The sequence below is a fragment of the Arvicanthis niloticus genome, chromosome 7 (assembly GCF_011762505.2).
Source record: "Arvicanthis niloticus isolate mArvNil1 chromosome 7, mArvNil1.pat.X, whole genome shotgun sequence".
NCBI lineage: Eukaryota > Metazoa > Chordata > Mammalia > Rodentia > Muridae > Arvicanthis > Arvicanthis niloticus.
In genome coordinates this window covers 51,510,146-51,534,298 of record NC_047664.1, presented here as the reverse complement: position 1 = coordinate 51,534,298, position 24,153 = coordinate 51,510,146, and the positions used below count along the sequence as shown (strand labels likewise).

The 24,153-nt window shown below is 36.1% G+C and overlaps 1 protein-coding gene across 10 annotated transcripts in view; it reads right to left on the bottom strand.

Moving 5' to 3' along the window:
• Positions 1–24,153, bottom strand: part of Slit2 (slit guidance ligand 2) — a 311,165-nt gene that overhangs the window by 51,134 nt on the left and 235,878 nt on the right. For 6 of the 10 annotated variants that reach the window (XM_076938473.1, XM_076938477.1, XM_076938475.1 and 3 more), the window contains 11 exons: positions 21,820–21,894; positions 20,101–20,244; positions 16,719–16,862; positions 14,820–14,986; positions 13,715–13,847; positions 10,187–10,255; positions 8,123–8,194; positions 6,670–6,741; positions 4,953–5,024; positions 2,258–2,421; positions 1,903–1,935 (listed from right to left, as the gene is read on the bottom strand). In XM_076938473.1, coding sequence (XP_076794588.1) covers positions 1,903–1,935; positions 2,258–2,421; positions 4,953–5,024; positions 6,670–6,741; positions 8,123–8,194; positions 10,187–10,255; positions 13,715–13,847; positions 14,820–14,986; positions 16,719–16,862; positions 20,101–20,244; positions 21,820–21,894 — 1,145 coding nt within the window. The remainder of the gene's footprint in view (positions 1–1,902; positions 1,936–2,257; positions 2,422–4,952; positions 5,025–6,669; positions 6,742–8,122; positions 8,195–10,186; positions 10,256–13,714; positions 13,848–14,819; positions 14,987–16,718; positions 16,863–20,100; positions 20,245–21,819; positions 21,895–24,153) is intronic. The other 4 variants (XM_076938478.1, XM_076938480.1, XM_034508141.2 and 1 more) reach the window with 1 other exon arrangement.

Below are 24,153 nucleotides of genomic sequence, written 5' to 3'. Positions count from 1 at the left end.
GTCTGTCAAATGAGAGAAGTGGGATATGTAGCTGTGTACATAGCTAAATCTTGCTCTCTGTAAACCACAAACTTTACAGAGGATGTTTAAGGAAATGAAAAAGCAAAACTCTCTTTTTATAATTAAAGAATGCTTGATTATTTCAGTGTTAAAGAGAAGAGGAAAAGCATGTGACTACAAGGACAGCTCCTGATCCTGAATCACTCTTTTCTTACTGAGGAATGCTTTCACCTGGTTGCTAGTTAAATATGTTATGAGCACCTATTTCATCTCATTACAATGGAAATAGAAAATACATATTTTAGAATATATTTCAATGATATAGAAACATTACGTTTACATATAAAATGCACATGTGTTTTTAATAAAGATGGTTTGTTGTCCTGTTGTAATTTGATTACATATTGAAAAGTCTTAAAATGAGAGGTTGTCCTTAGCAGACTTTCAAGAGTACAATAAAAACATTTTACACTGGCATAAAAAGTGGGGAAGTTAAGTTAAAATATGAAAATATCCAATTATAAAATGTTTAAGGCCCCATCATTTCACTGATTTCAAGGTCATAAAACATGACTGCTCACAGGATCCAGGAGATTTCCCACCACGTATAGCTTTTAATCCAACACTATGGATCCAAACTGTGGTTCTCGTGTTTACTGCAACAAGATATCGATCATGATATTGTAGAATTTAGCCACTAATTTTCTCCAGTTAGCCACTTCTTTTCTTTTGAAAGGGTCTCTCATTAGTCCGGAATTTGACAAGTATACTAGGCTAGACAACCAATGAACTTTGAGAATCTATTTTACCAGATCTAGGGATTATAATCAAGTGCTACCATGCCTCTGCTTTGTTATGTGTATTCTGGAGATTAAACCCAAGTCTTTGTTCTCTCAAGGCAAACACTTGACCAACTATTTTCTTATTCTTGCCAACCTGTGTAATCTTTATTTTATCTATGTGAGTACACTGTCGCTGTCTTCAGACACACCCTACCCCAGAAGAGGGCATTGGATCCCAAATCAGATGGTTGTGAGCCACCATGTGGTTGCTGGTTATTGAACTCAGGAGCTCTGGAAGAGCAGTCAGTGCTCTTAACCACTGAGCCATCTCCCCAGTCTGGTTTAATCTTTAGTCTTTCCTGCTAGTACTCTCATGTTGGTACTCATGAGGAAACTGAGGCACAGTTGGTTAAGCCATGAAATTAGGTTTTCCTAAGTCATGGAAAATTAAGCTGTGAATTTTACCAGCTAGACTGGTAATGAGGTAGGCAATTACACACTATTACTTACTTAAATATGGATTTTTTTCCTGAATAAATGATCAGGTTTTAGAAACTTGTGTTTGTTGGCAGTGTATGCAAATGTATGAGAAACTGACCATACCACAGATTGCTCTGTATTGCATAATATCTAGGGTTTATATCTTCTGATTTTACATTTAGAAGTATCAATAATTTTTCTTCTCTAGTAATTCTAAGTGGGTTTTAAAAATAGCTACAAGTTAAGAAGAATGACAAAAATTACTAGTTACATCACATATTTGTTTTCCCTGAATGGAATGATATATAAGCCTATAGGAATGGTGACTATATATTGTGACTAATGGTTCATTTTATTTCTTGCAAAAAATAAATTATTATTGTTTGCATTTCCCCAATTAGATTTTTCCTATTTATACTATGAATGTTTGCATCAACTATTCTTAGAACGAGAGAATACAATTATATTTATTATGAAGATACTATTTAGAATCTACAAGTGCATCAACAAAGGGTCAAGTTAGGGAAAAAACAGGAGTAGAAGCAAGCATGAGGGAGCATCCACACAGTAAGTCTCAACACAGGGTGTGACTGGGAATTCCTGGCTGGAACAATGGGAGGCTTGGTTTGGTTCTCCTTACCTGGGATTAGGAAGCCACAGGGCCCTGGGAGCCCTAAGAGCCAGGATCATGTTTAGATAAAGCAAAAGTAAAACATTTTATTGGTTAGAGACTAAGAAAGTCATTTTCAATTTGTACATGTATACCCATATTTTCAAGAAAGCCTATTCATTCCAATGGGCCTAAGATGAATTTGAAAAGCTCAGTTGTTTAATTGAGAAACACAGGAAATAGCCTACCTTGTTCAAGAAGATTGACCAAGAACATAACTTTTTCCCAACTAGACCTTTGAAGTCTAATAACAAGATACTGCCACTTCTGTGGTGACTAAAATAGGGAGCTTTTCAAAAGTCATGCCAATAATTAGAAGCCATACCTTGACATGTAAATTTTTTGGAGGGAGTTGTGAGTAACAATTTATCTGCCATTTCTCCAGGACCAGCACAGCGGGCAATTCCAGGTTCCTTATATTCCGACTTCACCCAGTCGGATAACCACTGCATGTTACAATCACAGTAAAGAGGGTTGGCTCCAATCGCTCTGGAAAAAGAACATCACAAAAGCACACATACACACACACACAAGTATGGAAGTATTGTTATTTCCTAACAGAAAAGATTCACAGTGATGCTCAGTAGAAAATCCCTATGAGTTTGTTGATGACAACAATTCAGAAGAAAATAGAGAAACTGCAGATTCCCAGTTTCCTTATTTTTGTGAGGCTGAGATAAATAATGTTAATAGTTTCTTGGGCTTCACAGGGTTGCTCCATACTCAGAAAGACACATTTATCTTGGATGTAAGTACATCCTAAGGGCAGCCTAGCCCTTCCTGCTTTTCCCTGTTGTTTACTGAGAACTTGGTTAGTGTGCAACAGTCTTGAGACTCTGCTATGAACAGGGAATAATTCTTAACCAGCACCCCTCCACACCAATGAACCCCCATTTCCAAGTAGACTGGCATATGGATGAACACAAGTCATCTTCAGGAAAAGTTACATAGCAGAAACATTTACGAGGTGTCTGTGAATGAGCAGGCTGACTTCTCTGGGAAGTGCTGGTGGGTATGAAAGTCTACACTACTTGGGATAATTAATTAGGTGAAAAACCTTAGGGATGTTACTTCAGGAAAAGGACTCTAAAGGCAAATGAAGTCCATTTTCCGGTGCTAATTTGCACCTCTAATGGTCTGTCATTTTAGAATCCTGTATTTAGCTACATAAACAGTAATAGTAATGGAAGAGTCATAGAGGAAGCAGATAGCATTTTTCATCATTTTAATTTGCTAGACCTGTGCTAACCCATTTCTATAAAGTACTTTATTTTCTTTAAGTAATATGTAAGTCTAAGATTAATAATGAGTTATTAATTAGGTTCATAAACTTGTCATGCCTGGACACAAGAGCTACTAGGTATGTAAAGGCAGTTTTTCAAAGCAAAATTACCTTCTCATTAGCAACCGAGGTGTGTAATTGAATCATAATCTAGGGAGCCCTCTAAAATATACTTGCAAAATCATAACACCTTATATTGTGCAAATCAATGTCCAAATTTTATCAAGCATCACAATGCAGTAAGTGTTTCCTTTGTGTATATGTCAGTCTGAAACAGTTCAAAGCAAAGCACGGGCCTTCCTCTCCACTGACATTTCACAATGCCCTTCTGAATCGAAGGAGAGAGAAGAGATGAATAAGAAGAGTTGTTTATGATCTACAGAGTGGAAAACAAATGTGTAACAGAGAGGCAAGGCTGAACCCTGACAGGACAGAGGATCTTTGAACTGGATCACTGTTGTAGGCAGAGCCACATAATGAACTGGTCCCTCAGGTCAAGCAGGACTCATGCTGTGCTGCCTTCACTGATCCATGACCCTGAATCCACCGTTTCCTTTCTGTAGCCTTCTCTCAGACAGCAGCAGCCACACCCCTGAAATTAACAGGCTTTTTTTTTTTTTTTTTTCATATTGTATCTCACAAACAGGGCATGCGTTTGCAAGAGAGCTCTTGATATGGACCTTTCATGAGGTAGATGCTGAGGCTCAAAGATCAAATGATACAGGTCTTTCCGCCTGTCATGCCTCTGGTCTAATGGCATGAATATGAATTGGAGGCATCTGTCTGATAAATAGATATGTACCAGAGCTTTCATAAAGCAAATTCAGATGAAACACGACTAACTAGAGGACATTATTCTTTCACTGTCATTTTTTCTGAATTTTCCAAATTTCTATTGTTTTTGAATTCTTGTGAATTTCATTGAGGTCATACTGGCTTTGACATCTAGACAGAACCAGATAATTGCTATTTGGTGGCCCAAATTTATCATCACACAAGGGTGGCTTTCCAGCTTTCGAGAGACTTCTTTCTTCTGGTTTTGAGATATCTTAATATTACATCTAGTAAATTAGTGCTAATTTTGTGTATATGTCTATATATATAATATATGTGTGTGCATTATGTCTATATAATTTAAAAATAATGAATATAAATGTATTTTATAAATTCAAATGTACACAATTATATATGTCTCTCTATATGTATATAATCCATTTCTACCTCCATTTTTATTACAACCGTAATTATGGAAGTAGAAATGAGAGTACATACAAAGAAACTTGTCACGAAGCACTACCAGATTTTACAATATTCAGTGGTGTCAGTGTCAATATTGCACAGCACCATGGCCAATGCTAAGTAATATTTGTGTTTTAAATGAATCAAGTTTAAGCAATTTGGTCTATGATTCATGGAGGAACTCAATGGGACACAGCTTTGGAAAGTAGAGTTGGGTGAGAATCAGAGAGCAATCAGAAAAAAGTGCAGTGAGGCTGGAGATCTGTTTTCATATAAAAGACACTTCTATCTGAATCAAGACCATCTACCTGATGAAGACTGCCAGCCCTAAGACTAGATTAAAATTTACTTGTAGGTGGCAAGGTTTCCAATGTGAAACTTTCAAGATCAAGTCAAGCACAGCTCATAGTTACCGAAAAATAGGGGTAGAAGACGATTGCAAATATGTTAATCAGAGAGCATCTGACCCTAGCACTGCAACCTTGAGCTAGGTACTCACAAGTGTGACAAGGCTGAAAGGTCACTGAAGGCACCTTCAGGCACGACAGAAATGTCATTTCCATGTAGAGACCTAAAAGAAAGAAAGTTCCAAAGAATAGTTCTACACATAAAAGGACTTCATTTTTATTAAACACTGAAGTCAGTGGAAGAAGGCAATCTATTCAATAAACTACATGAGAACAACAGATATCTATTTAGAAAACCAAAAGCCAGCCTATACCTCACATCATCTGCATAAAATAAATTGTATATGTAAAATGAATTTAGCAATTCCTTAAAAATATGCTGTTCATATAATCATTGGATGAGGAAAACTTCCAACTGTATAATATGAATCTCAGAAACTAGAAATAAAAGAGTATGAAAGATTCTACAAGATATAATTTACAAAATAAAGTAATTGCTAAGAGGCTGTGTGCAAGAAAGTGGATGGTAAATATCATAACCACAAAAGATAAAACATTTAAATCCTTAATTAAAAGGTTTAAAATCAATAGCAATTGTACAGATGTTGTACTATATAATGAAAATAGTCTCTAAGAGATCATGGCTAATGAAGCAATCAGGCCTCCTTACAACACGTACTACAAATGCTCGGTGAGCATACAAGGACTCAAATGCTACAACCACTTGAAATACAAGCTAAAACAGCAAAAACCTCAAAAACCAAAAACCAACCAAACAAACAAAAAAACCCAAAAAACCAAACCAACCAACCAACCAACCAAACAAACAAACAAACAAAAAAAAACCCAACCAATTTTCAGTCTGTCATAGCAAAGTAAAAGGATTAATAATACCCTAATATGAAAAGCTTACAAAAGTGCTTTGAAAGGACATTCTATTAAATTGTTCCTGGAAAATAGAATTAACTCATTGACAAAATATTGTTTGGAAGACAAGTTGACAGTTCTGGGTCTGTCCTAATATCATGGATATGACTTCAAAAAAGGGAATCCCTTCCACACCATTGCTTTCATGTTAGTACATCTACACCAAGATAAAATCATAGATGGCTCATTTGAGTATCATAAGAAATAAAGATAGTTTTTTTTTTATTAATCTCAATGATAGAGGGCGTGGGGATAGTTAGCAAAGTTATTTTCTTTAATCCAAGGCCGATTCCTTACTTGGGAAACAATTGACAAACAGCTACACATGGTAAAAGAAAAACACATTAAAGTGTTATCTAAAGTGGCTCATGGAAGAACAAGATAGAATCCTACTCATGGGTATTAAGAGTTATATAACTGTGGGAATGCATATATTGGGATATAAAAATTAATACAAAGAACAAAGCCTGGAAGAATATATTAAACAAATTCATTTCACAAAAAAGTATTCAAGTATAATACGGTTTCTAAAGAAAATAAGTTTTCTTATTTTATCATAAAATAATTGGAGTTATGTGACATGTATGTGCTACTATTATTGTACACATCAATATATTTATTAAATATATTGATATATACTATAGTATATATAGCAATAAATGTCTACTACAGTAAAATGTTCTACAAATAGGAGGTTCTGCTGTCTTAATCAAAGTGGTTGTACAATGAAGCCATATGAGACAATTGTCTCAATTTCAAATTTACAGTAAACTGTAACACAAACATCATGAAATAGCTAAGAACAAAGTGACCAAATCATCCAAAGAATAGCCCATAACTCAGATCCCCAAGAAATGTGATTGTTGAATACAGGATGCTTACAGTAACCGAAGAGACTTCAATCCATCAAAGGTTCGTGGAGGGATACACCTCAGACGGTTGTAACTGAGAATTCTGTAAATGGACACATGTCAGTTTGTCTAGCTTGGGAATCTAGTAATATACCAATGCTATTTTGAAGCATATCAGTTTAGAAAACAGTTATTTGAGCAATTTATGAATTGAATGTATTTATCATTTATATTGCTCATCTATGTGTTTTAATTCTATTATGATGCAGTACCTAAATATAACTTAAATTTTTTTCCTACTGTATACATATGCCTCACTCATCTTCTGACTGAGATATCGTACCCTGTGTGGTGGTTTGAATGAGGATGGCTCCAATAGGCTCATATATTTGAGTACATGGTTACCAGCTTGTGGCTCTATTTGAAATGAATAGGAGGTGGCCTTGTAGGAGGAAATACGTCACCGGCTTTGAGGTTTCAAAAAACCCATTCTAAGCCCAAACACTCTTCTCTCTCTCTCTCTCTCTCTCTCTCTCTCTCTCTCTCTCTCTCTCTCTCTCTCTCTCTCTCTCTGTCTCTCCTGGCTACCTGCAGGTCTCAGCTTCTCCATCACCACATCTGCCTGTGTGCTTCTATGTTTTCTGCCATAATAAAAATGGACTAAACTTCTGAAACTGTAAGCAAGCATCAATTAGATGCTTTCCTTTGTAAAGGTTTGCTCTCTTCATGGTATCCCTTCGCAGCAATAGAACACTGACCAACACACCCTGAAAGCTTAGTTTAAGAATTTCTAACAAATGTGTCATGATCTTAAAAAAAAAATTGTGTGTATGTGTAGCAGGATATTTATTCTTCTACATTGTATTTGCAGTGGAGCTTGGTGGTTGGTCAGTAGAAGAAGAGCTGGGAGGAGAGAAGGAGAGGAAGAGGAGGAAGAGGAGGAGGAAGAGGAGGAGGAAGAGGAGGAGGAAGAGGAGGAGGATGTACATGTGTCTCTAGCAGTCTAAGGTAGTTATAATATCTAGGTTAGATAATTGGGTGACAATTCTAATTGTGTGAGCATCTTGTTAATTGAGTATTTCCAAATACATAAATCTACTGGATAATCTTTAAGCATTAAGAATCTTCATTCTACCGGGTACCGCAAGGATGGCGGATATTGTCTGCGGCTCAACTGACCTTTGTGGGGACAGAGTGGTGAATTGGCAGAGTCAGCCACCACGATGGCGTCTCGTGGGTGCCAGGGCAGGTATTTCTAGATAGCTGGAGCCATGGTAAGAGCCAGAGCAGCGGGAACATGGCCCGTTTTATGTATGCATAGCTTAAGTTAAACCTAATAGTTTAAGTAACTTTTATCTTCATCGTTTCTATTTCTCTAGATGGCATTAACACTCCATAAGATGACAGACTCACCCTGTTCTCCAGGAACATCTAATAAACCCTTCTTGCCCCAGGAGTAAGTGAATATTCAGTACCACACTTACAAGGTGAGAAGCTGGGTCATATTGCTGAAGCTTTGATTGGAAAGGGTGCTTATTCGGTTGTTACTTAAGTCTCTAAAAGAGAAAGTGAAGACATTGCGCTTACTATTAACCAGAACAACAGACCACTCATTAGGGTTTGGAATAAACCACCAATCCTTATGGTTCCATTAGCTCTCCATTTTGTAACCTCCTTTGACATATGTATCCACTAATACACAGGTTCAAATTTGCTAACTGGAACAATCCTTGAATTAATTATGTTCAAATTGTCATCATAAGAACACCTGTGACTTGGCCTGTGGCTAAATCACTGAGACTCAGAAAGTTCTCAATAAATATTTATTTAACGAATAAGTAAAGATGTTGAAATGTTGCCAGTTGGCTATTTCAGAATGCATTTTGTAGTTTTAACCATAAAATACATTATGTGAATATAAGCATTTTCTCATTATATGTAGATTCACATGTATTCATATATGTAATTTAACAGATATGTATATATATATATATATATGTGTGTGTGTGTGTGTGTGTGTGTGTGTGTGTGTGTGTACATATGTAAACATTATAACTAGCCATGGTTTCTTTTTTCTGGACCACGATTTAACACATGAATAAAGGGAAGTTAAGTATGATATGAGGGTCAACTATTCTTGTATTTAAATTCCAAAATATGAGTAAAATAGACATTGACAATTATGAAAATGATAGGAACATAGGAGTCTTATGATCCATATTTTAGATGTTGAAATTCCATGTCTAAATTTTAAAACGTTGCACATATTTATAACCATATATTTATATGATGGGTTAGTGGCAATAAAAATTTCTAGAACCAGAGATCTCATTTTTCATTTGTTATAAGTAATTTATGTTTTCTCCCATAAATGCTCCAGAGCTGTTAAAATTACCTTCTGAAAATCCCAGCTAGTTCATAGCTTAGTTAAACAGACCTTTTCTGGCTTTCAATAGAACAAGGTATGGTCAAAGTAGGTTTTTCCTTATATAGGCCATTTGTCACCTACATGGCTCTATGATAATTTCTATTTGGATTTACCATATATCATGAAAAATGGAGGCAGTATCTTCACTTGCCTCAGTGCACCTAGATAAAATGTACATAGATTATGTAATAATTCCTTCTCTTGAACTTTTTGAAACTCACTAATTAGTAATAAAGCCTGTTCTAGGAAACTTAGCAATCTGCCTCTGAAATTAGAAAGTAAATACACTAAAACTAGTGATAATATATAGCCATTAAAATCTCTTATATTTTCATAATTTTTCTATGTGTTCTGAAGTGTTCTCAGTCACCAGCAAGTCTACTCAGACGTGGGAAATTATATGTAACAGGATCAGGTCTGCTTTTAAAATAATGTGTGAAACTAGATCAGTTTGTTTACAGTTTAAATATCTCTGTGTTTTTATGTCTTACATTCAAATTGTCATCATGAAATCATTTCATTCATTGAAAAGGAAACGAGTTATTTTCCGAAGACAGAAATCTAACCTGAACAGAGGATTGGCATTTTGAAATACATACTCAGAATGTCAAGATCCTTGTCTAGCTTAATTAGATAGGGTAGAAATCCTCGCATATAATGAACTTTGGTATTTATAGACCTTAAATTGTTTTAAAAATGTCTTACATAACAAAGTCAAGCAAAAATCTATGTTCAGCAAAGTTTTGACCACATTTTGTTTGCTGTATAAAATAAAATATTTCCCTACTATCTTTATGATTTCTAACAATTAGACTCTTATTGTATCAATAAAGCATCCAGTTTTACGGTCTGAATACTTTTTTTTTTTTTTTTTTTTACTACTTACACATTATTCTATCTTTGCTTCTTTGGCTAGAGGAGTTTTTCCTAAGGCTCGGCATCACCTGATTGATATTCAATAGAGATGTAGCTAGTGATCCTGAACCACAGTGATCTAGCAGAGAAGCAGGTCACTGTAAGTGATTTATATTATGTGAAAGGCTCTCTAAATCTTCTGTGTCTTGCCATTCCTAGTTTAATGAAATAAAATAACATAACGATGTGAAAATATTCTACTCACATAAGTGTTAAATGTTTGTAGTTAGAGAGTTCCTTCGGGACCAGTGTAAACTGGTTCCCGTCCAGATACCTAAAAACAAGGACAGAACAAGGGCATCTTACAAAGTAAGAGTGAGAAATCACAAAACAAATGACCAATATTTACTTTGAACAGAGATGAAGAACAACTTGGCAGTTTTCCTTGAGATCATATTCCAAGCTGCAATCATTATTCAAGACAAGCAAAGGGCAAATTTAGTAGACCTCTTTGTGGCTCACTTAGGCTAATGCATGTAGCTAAGTACAGAATGGTGAGTTCAGTTTTTTGTGGTTTAGCCAAAAAGCAAGCAAAGCATCTAGCCATTTTTTTATATCTGCAAGAAGGTCTATCCAATGACTTATACATTTAAGTGGCCACCAGTTTCCTTGTGTTTACATAGAGACAACACCATGAAATTGACGAATTCTTCAATTAACCAAGCCTAGTTACTAAGTTTAAGTGTTCTTTTCATTGCATACTATATATGTATCTCAACACATTTGCTAAATAACAATGAACAGTTTTAAAGAGACTTTTTTGAGTGCTACTAGATATAACTTTAAGGTGGTAGATTTAGTGTTACAGGGACCTCAAGAGTTTTCATAGAATAACAAAAATTTTCAGGTATACAAAAATTAGCATGTGAATGCAAAAGAATTTTTCAAATAAAAGCACATTTTGTCTATCTTATTAGGGTCAGAGCATAGGCAAGTTACAAAAAAATAGTAAATCACAGGATATAAAAATAAATAAATGTTGGGAGTCAGATCCATGATGCTACCAAACGAAACAATAATCTTCTCTTTTCAAAGCTTTCCTTTCCTAGACAATACATAATACAAGAGTCTCAAGCACTTAGGTCATCTGCCCAGAGGTGCAGCTGATACCAACCGTGAAACACTGAAGATGTGTGTGTGTGTGTGTGTGTGTGTGTGTGTTTTCTGTTCCAATGAAGTAGTCATTCTTGAAACTTCAGGCTCAAATCAGAATTTTAATGTTTATAAGAAAAGTCAGGAAGTTGTTAGAGATAAAAAAATCTATAATATCTGTAAAAGAGATAGGCTGTAAATATGTGATTGACATGACATTATACGTTACAATATGACTTCTGATGAGTCCTCAAATTTTCTGACACATTTTATTTTTGCCCATTTCCTTTCCCTATTTCTTGTAGCTAAGTTTCTTTCAGTACCACTAGAGGGAAGCAATGTACCATGGATGGCAACACTCTTCTTTTAGGCCAGAAATGTTGCAGCAGGACAAAAAGACTCCGAAGAACACCCTGCATGTGTACTTGCAAAGCAGTATAAGAAGGAAAGTATAAGGAACTGATTACAACTAATGGGTACCATTTGTTCAACTTGTCCACCAATACATGGTTATGTTGCCGAATTCTTTAATAATTTAATGTAATGCACACAACACACATTTTCTTATATGAGTATGTATGACTGGAGAGAAGGCTCTTGCTGACTTGGTAAGATTCTAAGAATAATCTCTCTGGGAGGTGAAACTTGAATTTCAAAGATGAGTTAGTTTTCTCCCGATCTATATAGAACAAACTATTCTTCCTAGAAGGGATAAAACTATTTGAAAATGAGTTTTGGTGTGATGTGAACTGAAGACTCAATGTAAGAAAAGAAATGCATCTCTGGCCTAGATAGGGTGAATCGAGAAATAAAGCTTAACACAGAAATTAAAGAACATTTAACTTTTGCGGATGAGTAAAAACAAAAGGCCAGTTAAAGTGGAAAAGGAAAGTATTTAGCATCAAAGAGGACGTGGACACTGTGTCCCTCACTGGGCTATTTATAAACTTTCACTTTGCATACAGAATACAGGTTTATAATAGGAAGAGCTATAGCCCCATATGATCATCTGAAGAAATATTAAAACAACAGTTGTTTAATGAAACATAGTAAACATAGTGCTGACAGTCAATTATCTCTAGTGTGTTTGGTAGGAGAGAAAAAAAACTGACCACTTAACAGCATTTCAATTCTAAGGAACACATTCCTGTTTGCGAGGATTTTATACTGTCTGAATGTTTAATCCAGCACCAAAATAGGATCCATGAACTGAACATGACTTGAAAAATGAGATCCTTGAAAACTTAAGAGACACGTTCTTCACTTGATCTTAGCCCAAAGCCTAAGGGCAAATAAGTAACATATTCTTTATCCTCATGGCTTATGTTGTGTACTGCCCAAAGGATCATGAGGACTCCTTACAAGCATTTCCATGAATTATAGGCATGTATCTGTACAAACCACATGCAAATTTAAAACACTGTTCCATAGAAGCAAAAATTACACAAAGACTAACCAACTCCTTTTGCCTCAGATAAAATATTTTCCAATCAAATTCCAGTTTAGACATAAAGGTTTGGAATAAAAGTGATGTCCATGCATCCTGATGATTGCATCTGATTTTCTTTCCATTGTGCAAACATGGCTTGGATACAGCCATGAGCTGAAGGTCTGACTTATGTAGGTCTATTTATATGAATATTGGCCATTGAATTTGTATTTAAGTATTAGCTATTGAAGTATCAAAAATAACTGGCCACATGTCCTTTTGGATCTAAAGGACACTGATTCAAAAAAGATAATGTCCCCTTTAAAAGACAAGGATTTTGCCAGTTTCTTCTAATTCCCAGATAATTATTATCCTATATGGTTAAACATTGTCCCAAAAGTCATAGAAAAGGTGATTTAAGTATGTAGTGTTCACTAGACATTTAAAATAAATTAACTATGCAGCATTTCCCAAACTGTATTTGATAGAGCATTAGTCTTGTAAAATGCTCCATGAAAAAATAATAGGTGAGAGAGGCAGTAAGTTCAGGATCTATACAATGTTTGACTGTCATTATTGGAGTATATTACCCACAGCAAATACAACAAAGGCACCAAGGAATCTTATTTTGATAAAAGGAAAATACATCCAACCAGCAATTCCCTAAGTTCTCTAAAGTGACTTTTGCATTATTGATTTACAAATTTACTTTATATTCATTAAACAGGTATAGAAATGTGACCTGTAAAAAGGATCCTAAAGATTTTTATTAGGTCTTTATCCCCTTGGTGTCTAAGACATTAGTTGTCTAGGAAAGAGCAAAGCAAATTAAGGCAGTTAGTTTTAAAATCCAGGTTGACACAATTTAGAATTAGCTAGAATAGAAATTTAATGTAAGACTGTCTGGACCAGGCTTGTCTTAATTACATTAATGTTCTGGGAAGGCCAAATCCACTATGGGTGGTATCATTCCCTAGATTTGATTCCCAGACTTTATGAAGTATAGAACAAGTATTGGATACAAATGAACCTAACATAAATTCATTCTTTCTCTACTGTTGACTGTTGATGTAATTAGCTGCTTTTAGATACTGTCTTGATTTTCTTGTAATGATGGAATTGTAAGTAAAATAAATCTCCCATAATGCTGGTTTTGTCACTGCATTTAAGAAGAGGTACAGAAAGGAAACAAGGAGAACAAACTGTACTTACAGCTCAGTGACATCTTTGGGAATACCTTTAGGCAAGATCTTCAAGCCCTTGTTGCTACATCGTACTACTGTATCCAAGCAGGTACATTCCGAAGGACAACGGGAGAGTGGAGAGCAACTATTGTCATCATTTCCTAGATTACCACAGAAAGTACAGAAAAACACAGACAGGTTCACAGTTTAGAAGGGACTAGAATGGAGTTTACATGTTTAGACAAATTTAACAAAAACAAGGGTCTTGTGCTATTAAATAAAAATGTATCACTTATGTATAAAGCACTAAGTACTTACAGATTCACATTATGTATGCATTCATTTTGGGCTCACTAAGGCAGAATTTCACAAAATAGTCCACAATTTTGTACTACCAGCATAATTTTAATATTAATAGGTGATTATTTGTTCAGTTATTTATACAGTTTTCAATCAGGATATCCAAATATAAACTGGATTAAGAAGTTATAAAGAGATAGACACAAGGGACAGATTGCCTACAAATGTTTGGAATTGCATCAATGCCTCATGTTAAAAATGTTGAATTCCAGTTAGCTCACTGTTCACTGGCAATAATCACATAATTTGCTGTACCCACCTCATAGAACTATGGTGAGCATGAAAGCAAGGACCCGAGAGAATGAGAGAGGGGAGACTGACTTTGGTTGATTTGAATAGAACTTCTAGGTTATAATGGATTTTTGTTTTGTTTTTCTCATTTGGAAACAGTAGCTTCTAAAAGATACACTGAGAAAAATAAGGTTAAAATTAAGCTCTATGAGTATCATTCACAAGCTGGGAGCTTGGAAGTCTTCTAGAACATTTACAAGTAGGCATGCAGTAGTCTTGAATGTGAAATGTCAACCTCAGAAAAAAAAGTGCCTGGCTTATCAGAACAAAGAACTAAGCTACAAAGAACATTGTGCAGTGGCTTCGATGTGAACTGGACCATGACATGAGAGCTGTTGTTAAAACAATTTCTGCCAGACCATGAGCCCTGCTTCTACCTTGTCCTACTGGACTAACGGAAGCATGCTCCCCTGGATAAAAGAACATCTGATTGGTCCTGTGAATGAAGATCTAAGACCCATGATTTGTTGTGCTTTTCTTACCATCATCACAGGTGAAGTCCTGAATGGCTACATCCTGGATTGGGATTTCCTTCAGAAAGTAGGGTTTTTGGCATCGGGGATTTCCTGTTACAATTCTTTTCCTTCTGAGCCATTCTCCCAGCCATGCCAGGTGACAGTTACAGTTGAAAGGATTGGCCAAGAGGTTTCTAAGCACCATATGCAAACAATGCAAAGTTCAGTTTAAAGTTAATCTTCTTTTTCTATATGCTAGGTGATCATTTCTTCACACTATTTTGGTTACAATGATTTCCTCCTAGTCTTTGCATGCCTATTTCCCTATATGTACACAATCATACACAACATATGCCATGCATATTTTTCCAAAATGTGTATGCCTCGAACGAAAAGACAATACATTCTCATAAGAGAATTCTTTGAATAACTTCATGCAAAAAAATAAAGGCAGCAATTTGGGGTTTATGTAGTGAGTTCTGATAGATACCTCACTTAGAAATAATCTAAACATGTCAAAGATCTTACTGTCAAACTCTCCTGTGTTGATAAAGCAGTAATTTAATATAAAGATGAAGGCTGATTTCCTTATATTACTGAGTTTAACCTGACAACAGCTATTCCTGTAATTTGTCATCTCAAGATTTCCATCTCTTGTTTGCTCTAGAGAATAGCATTCCTATCTAAACTGACAGCTGAGTTGATTAAATGCCAGTTATAAAAATGAATTTACTTCTACAAATCTCAATACTTTTGGCATTTCATACTTAAGCACAAACCTATTGACAGTCCTATTATTTATAAACATGCCATTTTTAATATGCACAAATTAGTCTCACCATGTAAAATGTCACACTTCATGTGGAACAGGGATTAAGGACTTTGCTGATAGATGGATGCTTGTTTCTCTTTCTTTGTTTCAGTGACTTAAGCAGTCCCAGACATGCTTACACAACTGTTCTAACTATCGTTTATTACCATTCTGTTAAGTTAGGCTAGCATTTAGAAACTGCTGTGACAAGGAAATCATCAGTTATTAAAGCCGTAATAGCAAATATCATGTTGAGAAACTGACATACAAAAGGCCTGAAATGCATTGTTCAAAGTTTATTTTTAAGCGTTTTCAGTGTTCTGTTTGTAGATGTAGAACTATTCTCAAGTTTCAAGTTGTCTACATAAAATAATGCTCTGAGATACGCTCAACTCATTCTTTCAAAATTTTGCAAAGTCATAGTTAATGGACTCTGGTAAATAGCTTTTACTGTCAATCTGTTCATCTTTATATATCTCTTGTCACCAAGAATGCTTCTTTTAGAGTGTAGTTGGCTGGCAGTAACTCAATCATTTCTGTTTTTATGATATTGATGTTAAAATGTTTATTGTTTAGAATATGAGAAGAAATCTGTGACATATACTTGCTCAAGTTAGAATCATTTATAATTATAAATTTAAATTTTTATTATAAAAATAACTAGCTGAACAATACTATGTATATAAAATTTTATGTAATAAAGATTGTATTAATTTTAGAAAAATTAAAGCAAGGCTAACATAAGTTTGTCCTGTTGTAAATGTCTAAATACAAGGTCAAGTTTTACAGAATGTTTAGCTATTAATTAAAAATTACTAATAAAGGTAAAAAATATAATACACTATTGAAAGTCATAGATAAAAGCAGCACTTTTCAGCCTGTAGATCATAGCCCCTTTTAGGAGTTCAAGGACCTTTTCACAGGGGTCCCCAAAGATCATAAGAAAACATAAATATTTACATTATAATCCACAACAGTAGTGAAATTAAATTAGGAAGTAGCATAAAAAATAATTTTATGGTTGGGGGTCACTACAACATGAAGAACAGTATAACTCTGTCACAGCATTAGAGAGACTGAGAACCACTAGATGAAGGTAATGCTTTTCTACTTACAGTGTAGATAATGAATGGAGAGTATCAAATGCTCCTGGAGCAACTGTAGTAATTTGATTGTCATATAAAGAAAGCAGACGCACAGAGCCCAGTCCTATGAAACTGTCATTTCCAACACAGCTTATTCGATTACTTCTCAGCATCCTGGGGGAAGGAGAAAGACATTGTTCTGGAGATAAAATATCAGGCATTCAATTTTGCCTCTCTGAGAATCAAAATCATACCTTTATCAAATATGCAGCATTTGTTACTATTTTGAATGTCTTTTCCCCTAGGGATGGCTATATTCTGGAAGCCATCCTGGAAGAATAGAATGCATAGAATCACCAGTGCCTTTATTCAGCCACAGAAAGCATGGTGAGCCTGTGTAGATTTACAGTCCCATGATGAGGGCAACATGGTTTCTTTTGATGATATAATTATGTTTGCCTGATCACATCATGTCCTCTGTCACCTACTCTGAGTCCTTGGAGCCCAGCGATTTGTGTATTCAGAAGAGTATGACATTTGAGATGGAAAAGAAGGCGGGAGAAAAGAATCAATAGGCGCTGCAGATGGAGAGCTGAGGGCATCTCAGGGACTTAGTGACTCACTGTCTGACAGGAACAGAGAGAGTCAAGCGTGACTGAGCATCCACCAAGCCTGCATCTGATTGTTTTATTTATGAAAAATCTGTTCATAGTTTCAAGTTCAGAACTCCCCAAAGGAATAAATGTAATATACAACAAAGGTTAAATAGGTTGGCCTTGAATAAACTCTACTTTTGACATTGTCATTAACAGGATTAACAGTGTTGTCATTTCCTCACTGCTGCCACAGCTCTGGCTTAGTTCCCAATTCCTTCCTCTCTGAGCTGTTTATCTGGTGGTTTTCAAGAAGGAAGGAAACCTCATTTACAAATTTGTAGTTGCATTACATATTATTCAGAACTCATGAAAAATTAATTTATTGATCTTTCCACACTCCACCAGAAGGAGACAAATATAAAAAGAGAAACAATGTGCTGGCTAGTTTTATGTCAACTTGATACAAGCCATAGTCATTTGGAAAAAGAAAACTTCAGTTGAGACTATGCCCCTACAATATTGGTCTGTGGACAATCCTATGATGCATTTTATTTTGATTGGTGATTTGTATGGGATGACCAAGAACTCTGTGGGCATGTGCCACTCATGGGTTGGTAGACTGAGCAATTTATGAACAGCAAGCCAAGCAATCAGCACTCATTTGGGGCCTGTGCAGGGGCCTCCAGACACCTGCCTGGAGTTCATGCATGCACTTCCCTTAGATGAGGAACCATGATCTCAAAGTGTATGATGAAGTAAATCTTTTCCTTCCCAAGTTTCTTTTGGTCATGGAATTTTATCACGACAAACTAACTCTAAGACAGATGATGAAAACGTTGTTGCTTCAAAACTAATGTTCAGTAATAAACAAAAACTAAAATTATTCCATTTCTGCTAAGCCATAGATAAAAAGAAAGATGATGCACTCCTATCCAGAGATCTCTTGATAGTCAGAAACAAATGCACATATCCTTATCAGCAATTTCCTTTGTCACAAATAACAGAGATAAGTGGGCTTTATCTTATTGGAGTTATGGGACCCTGGAGGGAATTGAAGGGAACTCCTCTCATGAAAAAAAAATTCACCAGCATATGTATAGAGTAAGCTTTGTCTGATGTCTTATGTCTCAGGACATTTTAAAACTTCCTGAAATATGCAAATGTATTACTAACTGTCCTACTAATGCTGAGGAATTCAAATGTTCAGAATACCAAACTCCAGAGATCGTGTAGAAGGATAGATCCAGAAACATTTACCCTAATAGCTGGACACCACAACTCCTCCATTCTTTTTGAAACAACTGCACTGAGGAGATAGTGTGTAGGTGTTCTTGTTTCTCAGGCATTACAGCATAAACAGGAGAAATGTATCAGTAGAGAGAAAATGGAGAAAGCTGATTTCAGAGAACTTTTGGGCAGTATCCTTTTTATCTACTCAAAATAAATACTTTGATATGCTGTCCTGGGTGGTACTATAGACTGAATTGTGACTCCCTTAATTCACACCTTGAAACTGTTACCACCTAATTTGACTGTCTTTGGAGTGAGTCTTTATATGTTTATAAAAAGAGAAAGACACCCTGGGGCTCTCATACATCTTACTTTCTCTGCTTTTCTCCACATAAGAATTCAGACTGAAGGTCATGTGCATTTTCAGCAGTAAACTAGCCAAGAAAGAAGCTTGTAGCCTAGAAGGTGGGCTGAAAAACAAATTGAATTTCATGAATATCTACACCCGGAAGCATGAGAGGTGTGTGCAGTATTTAGCCTGTGGTATTGCGCTGTGGCTGCACAGATGGTCTGCTATGGATAAAGTTCTTACCTTCTCCATAGCACTTCTATTACCCATGAATAGACCTTCAACATCTGTGGAAGAAGGGAACTACTGTCCTTTGTTGAGTAATCTGAGACAGCCAAAGGAAGTGAAGATGCAGGCCCTATGGCGTATTTTCTTAGTTATCCTTCAATACACGTTCAGTGTATCTCCTAAAGACATGCTCAGCAACTGTTTGTATAACATTTTAGAGTGATTCAAAACTAGTCCCTGAGAGAAGTCTGCGATTGACATGCGTGGCCTTGCTGGATTGTTAGGTTCCAGGCTGGCTGGGCAATATTAGAACATCTATTCTAATGTAGAGAGGATTTTTTTTTTTTGTCAGACCTAAATTAGGGACGCTATTAACAAAACCATCTAGCTAGGGAAATACCTTTCCCTCTCTTCCTCTCATAAAGATCAGGGACTTCCCACATCTCCATTACACACAGTTCTCAGGGTTAGGTGAGGTGCCATTGCCTGAGCCTGTTTACTGCCACATCAAGGGCTGCTTCTTGACTGCTAATAGATTCTTTTATATGCTAATACAACTGCTTTAGAATTTGGTTTTTCTCTCATCTGCTTTATGAGTCACTACATTTGGCAAACATTATTATAAAGATTCACTGAGAAAATTTAAATAATACAAAGTGCTGCATTTGTTATTTGATCCAAGTCTTGTCTTCTCTACATAAACAACATTTGAGAGACACGAGGATTTATTCCTTCCAAACTCCCTGTCACTAACCAACCAAACAAAGCCCTCAGCATGTTTCCTTAGTTGTAGATACTAACGGGTTGATCATCATCATGGATTCTTTTCTACTGAAACATCACAGGGACAGTTAAGTGTAGCATCTGGATGAAGATAGTCACTCTGTACAAATGGTTATGTCTGAAATATTGAGCCACTGTGCTAGGAGGGATGTCAAAATCTCCTGTCACCCCAGATGATAAAGTACAGTGAAGCTAACCCACTTTAATGTGCATCAGAAATACTTACAATGTTTTGAGGCTCTCCAATCCTTTGAACATCTTATGCTGAACATTTTCCAAACGGTTACTGGTGAAAAGAATTTCGTTCACACCAGATGCGCCCTCGAATGCTCCCTCCTCGATATCAGTGATCTTATTGTTGCTGAAGTTGCTAGGTAAAGAAGCACAGATCATACACGGATGCCCACCCATATTCGGCACTCCACAAATGTATCTGGTCATTTTAAATCTAATGAAAACAATAGACAAGTCTTCCACAACTCCGGATTTTTGCTGCCAGTATTGCTAAGCTTGGACAAGACATATTTCTAAACCATCAAGTTAGAGGGACAGTGACACCAAGAGAGAAGAACCACGGAAGAGAAATACTAGCCACATTCTGGTCAAAATGAACTGCTGTGATTGTTGAGGCTGGTTATTTGGTTACATAACACTTTTCTGTGGCTCTGTAGGCTGTTCTGGCTTAGCAACAGGCCCCACTAGTGAACTTTTCAGTATCTCCCCAGCTCTTGGATATCTGGCCACCATATTTGAATTTTCTTCTGTGAGGATCAAACCTATGTCTTTGTGCTTATGAGATACTTTATCAATGGAGCCATTTCATTATTCTGTTTTGTGGTTTATTTTTTTATGTTTATAAAGCACTGCTCATAGTAAATGCTCAGTAAACATCCATTACTTTGAATACTTTATCTGTAAAGAGGCCGTGTAGTTACTAGTATAAAGGGTGACAAGAAATTAGAAGTTGTTTTCAAGGTAGCCCAATGAAGAGGTGAAGGATGCAGGCATAGGTTAGATCTTCGCTAAGACACTGTCAGTCCTCTGTAGAGACTTGATACCCCAGGGAAGGGGGATACTAGGGGGAAGGAAGAGGGATCACCCTCTCAGAGGTGAAGGGGAGTGGTGATGGGGTGACCAACTCTGAGATGGGGAACTGAAATTGTGCTAGCATTTGGGATATAAAAAATTAAAATTTAATAAATAAATTTCTATTTAAAAAGAAAGCAGTGGCAGTGGCTGTGACAGCTATACATGTGACAGAGAAGGCAACAAGTGCCCCGAGAAAATGTTCCTGCTTCCTCCTCATGTGAGCAGGGGGTTATGGTTCCTTGCACAGTTGACTTTTGTCCTGCCGCTCCCTTTACTCTTCTCAAGGACATGGACTACTGATGGAATGCTGTTGAAATTGCTGAGCTTATGAACTTACTCTGAAATATGAGCTGTGGACATGAAGCAACACAGATGAGTAGACCAGCCAGTTTACTAATCATTAATTTTGACTATCTCATAATGAAAGCTTAATGAAGCAAAAGTCAAACAGATGACATGAATGTGTTGAAAGAGAAATAGCACCATGGTTTGGGGAATAGTAAAGGAAGTTACAAAACATCAGTGAACACATTGTAATGTGCTTAGATTGCTGGATTCCCACTGTGGACGCATTAGAGACCAGCTGTCTACTTTAGAAAAAGATGCTAACGGCTAACGTGGCATTGTGTAAACACATGGAAAAGTACCTCTTAAACAGTACCCTGGATTTAGGCCCCATGTAGTCTTCACATGGAAATTTCCCTAGATTGATAATATATATATATATATATATATATATATATATATATATATATATATTACTGTTTCAAAAGAAACTTGGATGAAATGGAAAGAATTATAAAATTCACAAGAAAGACACTGCAGAAAACTAGCATACAGCTAACAAATGACTTACATTTTACGTAACTGAGGAAGTTTCTTGAATATTCCTGTGGCTTCTAACACTGTAAATTCATTATTATTGAGACGTCTGAGGAAAAACAAGAAAAAGAAAAAAGCAAGTTTCCTTATAGGTAAAAAGGAGTTAGCTTGTATTCATTACCCTGACTTAATATATTATTTAATGATAACTTTTAAAATATAGCACAAATATAAGAGAATTCACTAACATGCTTATGTTTTATCATTTCATGAAGTTTTAAAAATCAGAAATTCATAAATATATTTAAATATTAAGAAAATCAAAGATTTTGCAAAGCCAGCTTATATACAGGAATCTCTAGGACAAACTCACTAAGCCTTTTTTCACTATTGTCAACCTAGTATGTATTCATGACATAAGTTCCTGATTTATAACTTCACTATTCACAGATCAATTTATACATAATTCAAATACTATAAAGTACCTAAAGTATAGAATTTCAGTATATTTGCAAACTTGAAAGGCAGGTGAAATGATTCATAAATGCTATCTCAGTACTCAGGAGGCAAAGGTGGAGGACCACAGCAAGTCTGAGACCAGACCAGTGGGGTCGACCTGGTGAACTCTAAGTTTTGAAGGAAATCCAAAAAAACTCCATCTCGAACAAAAACAAACAAAATCCAGAAAATCCATTTTTACTAATTTAATACATTTTCAACACCCCCAAAGCACTCCAAAACCAATACCAACCATTGGCAATAGCCTATTATGGTCACAGCCAACTCCCATCACCATCCCTCATTCAGAACACACTATCTTGGTGTTCTTAATTTGGACATTTCTCTTAAATAGAATTGTACACAATATGTCTTTTGCTTCATGTTGTATGATGTTCTGAAGGCTTTATTTTATTTTCAATTATGTATAGGCATGTGCATCTACTTATGGGTATATACATATAAGTGTAGTTGCCCAAAGGCCAGAAGAGTATATTGGATCCCCTGAGGCTGAGTTACAGATGGTTGTGAGCCAGCTGACCTGGGTGCTGAAAATTGAACTTGGTCCTTTCTAGGAGCTGTACGGTATTTGTCTGTTCTCAAATGCTGTGCCACTTCTCCAACCTCTAAGATGATTTGGATTTTCATGTAGGTAATGGTGCTTTTTGTACTCTGTTGCTTTTGATTGCTGAGGAACAGAATGGGCAGCCCACATTCATTTAGCCATTTATCACTTGGTGAGCACTCTTGCTACTTTACATTTTGTCTACTATGAAAATGCTATGGTGAATGTGGTATGCATGTTTTTGTGTGAACATACTTCCTTTTTTTTTTTTTTTTTTGAGACAGGGTTTCTCTGTGTAGTCCTGGCTGTCCTGGAACTCACTCTATAGACCTGGCTGGCCTCGAACTCAGAAATCCGCCTGTCTCTGCCTCCCAAGTGCTGGGATTAAAGGTGTGCGCCAGCACTGCCCGGCGAATATACTTTCTATATACATAGAAGTAGATTTTTTGGCTCACATGATAGACCTATGCACACTACTTTAAAAAAAATACTGTTTTCCTGAGGCTATACTATTTTCCACATAAATATCAATGTATAATTTTCCCCACATATTATTGTCATTTCTGCCCAGATTTTCAAAGTGATGGTAATGAGAAAATTCTACCATAGGCTCATGTATTTTAATGTTTGCTCTCCAGGTGATGGTATTGTTTGAGGAGGTACAGTCATGAAGGGGAAGGATATGACTGAGGCCAGGATTTTGAATGTTTATTGTGTCACCTCAGTTTCCAAGTGCCTATGCAATGTAATTCATCAACCATGGCTTTGCCCTGTCAGCTGCTGCCATGGTTACTGTTTCATGGAAGACTTGGGTTCAGGTACCCAAAGTCAAAATGAACTCTTTCTATTGTAAGTGGCATTTGGTCGTGGTGTTCACACTCTGAGCAAGTGGTACACAAGGGGTTATAAACTGGGAAGCACAGAAAGAAAACAACACAGTAGCAGAAACGTAACTGATATCAACATTTGTGCTATGAAGAACTTGGCAGTGTTTTTTGTTCGTTTGTTTTTTGGTGTTTTTTGTTTTTGTTTGTTGTTTGTTTGAGAGAGAGAGAGAGAGAGAGAGAGAGAAAGAGAGAGAGAGAGAGAGATATTTTGAAAGAATTTGGAACTCTGAAGTAGAAAAGTCGTTGACTGCTATAAGCAGAACTTAATTAAGCATTCTAGGAAGAATCTGGAAGAGTGTAATCCTGATGTATGATGCCTATAGAGTAGGTCCAGATCATTACATTTTAGAGAGTAACAAAACTCTGTCAGTAACTGAGCTAGAGAACGTTCAATCGTAAGGTATTTTGGCAAAGGATC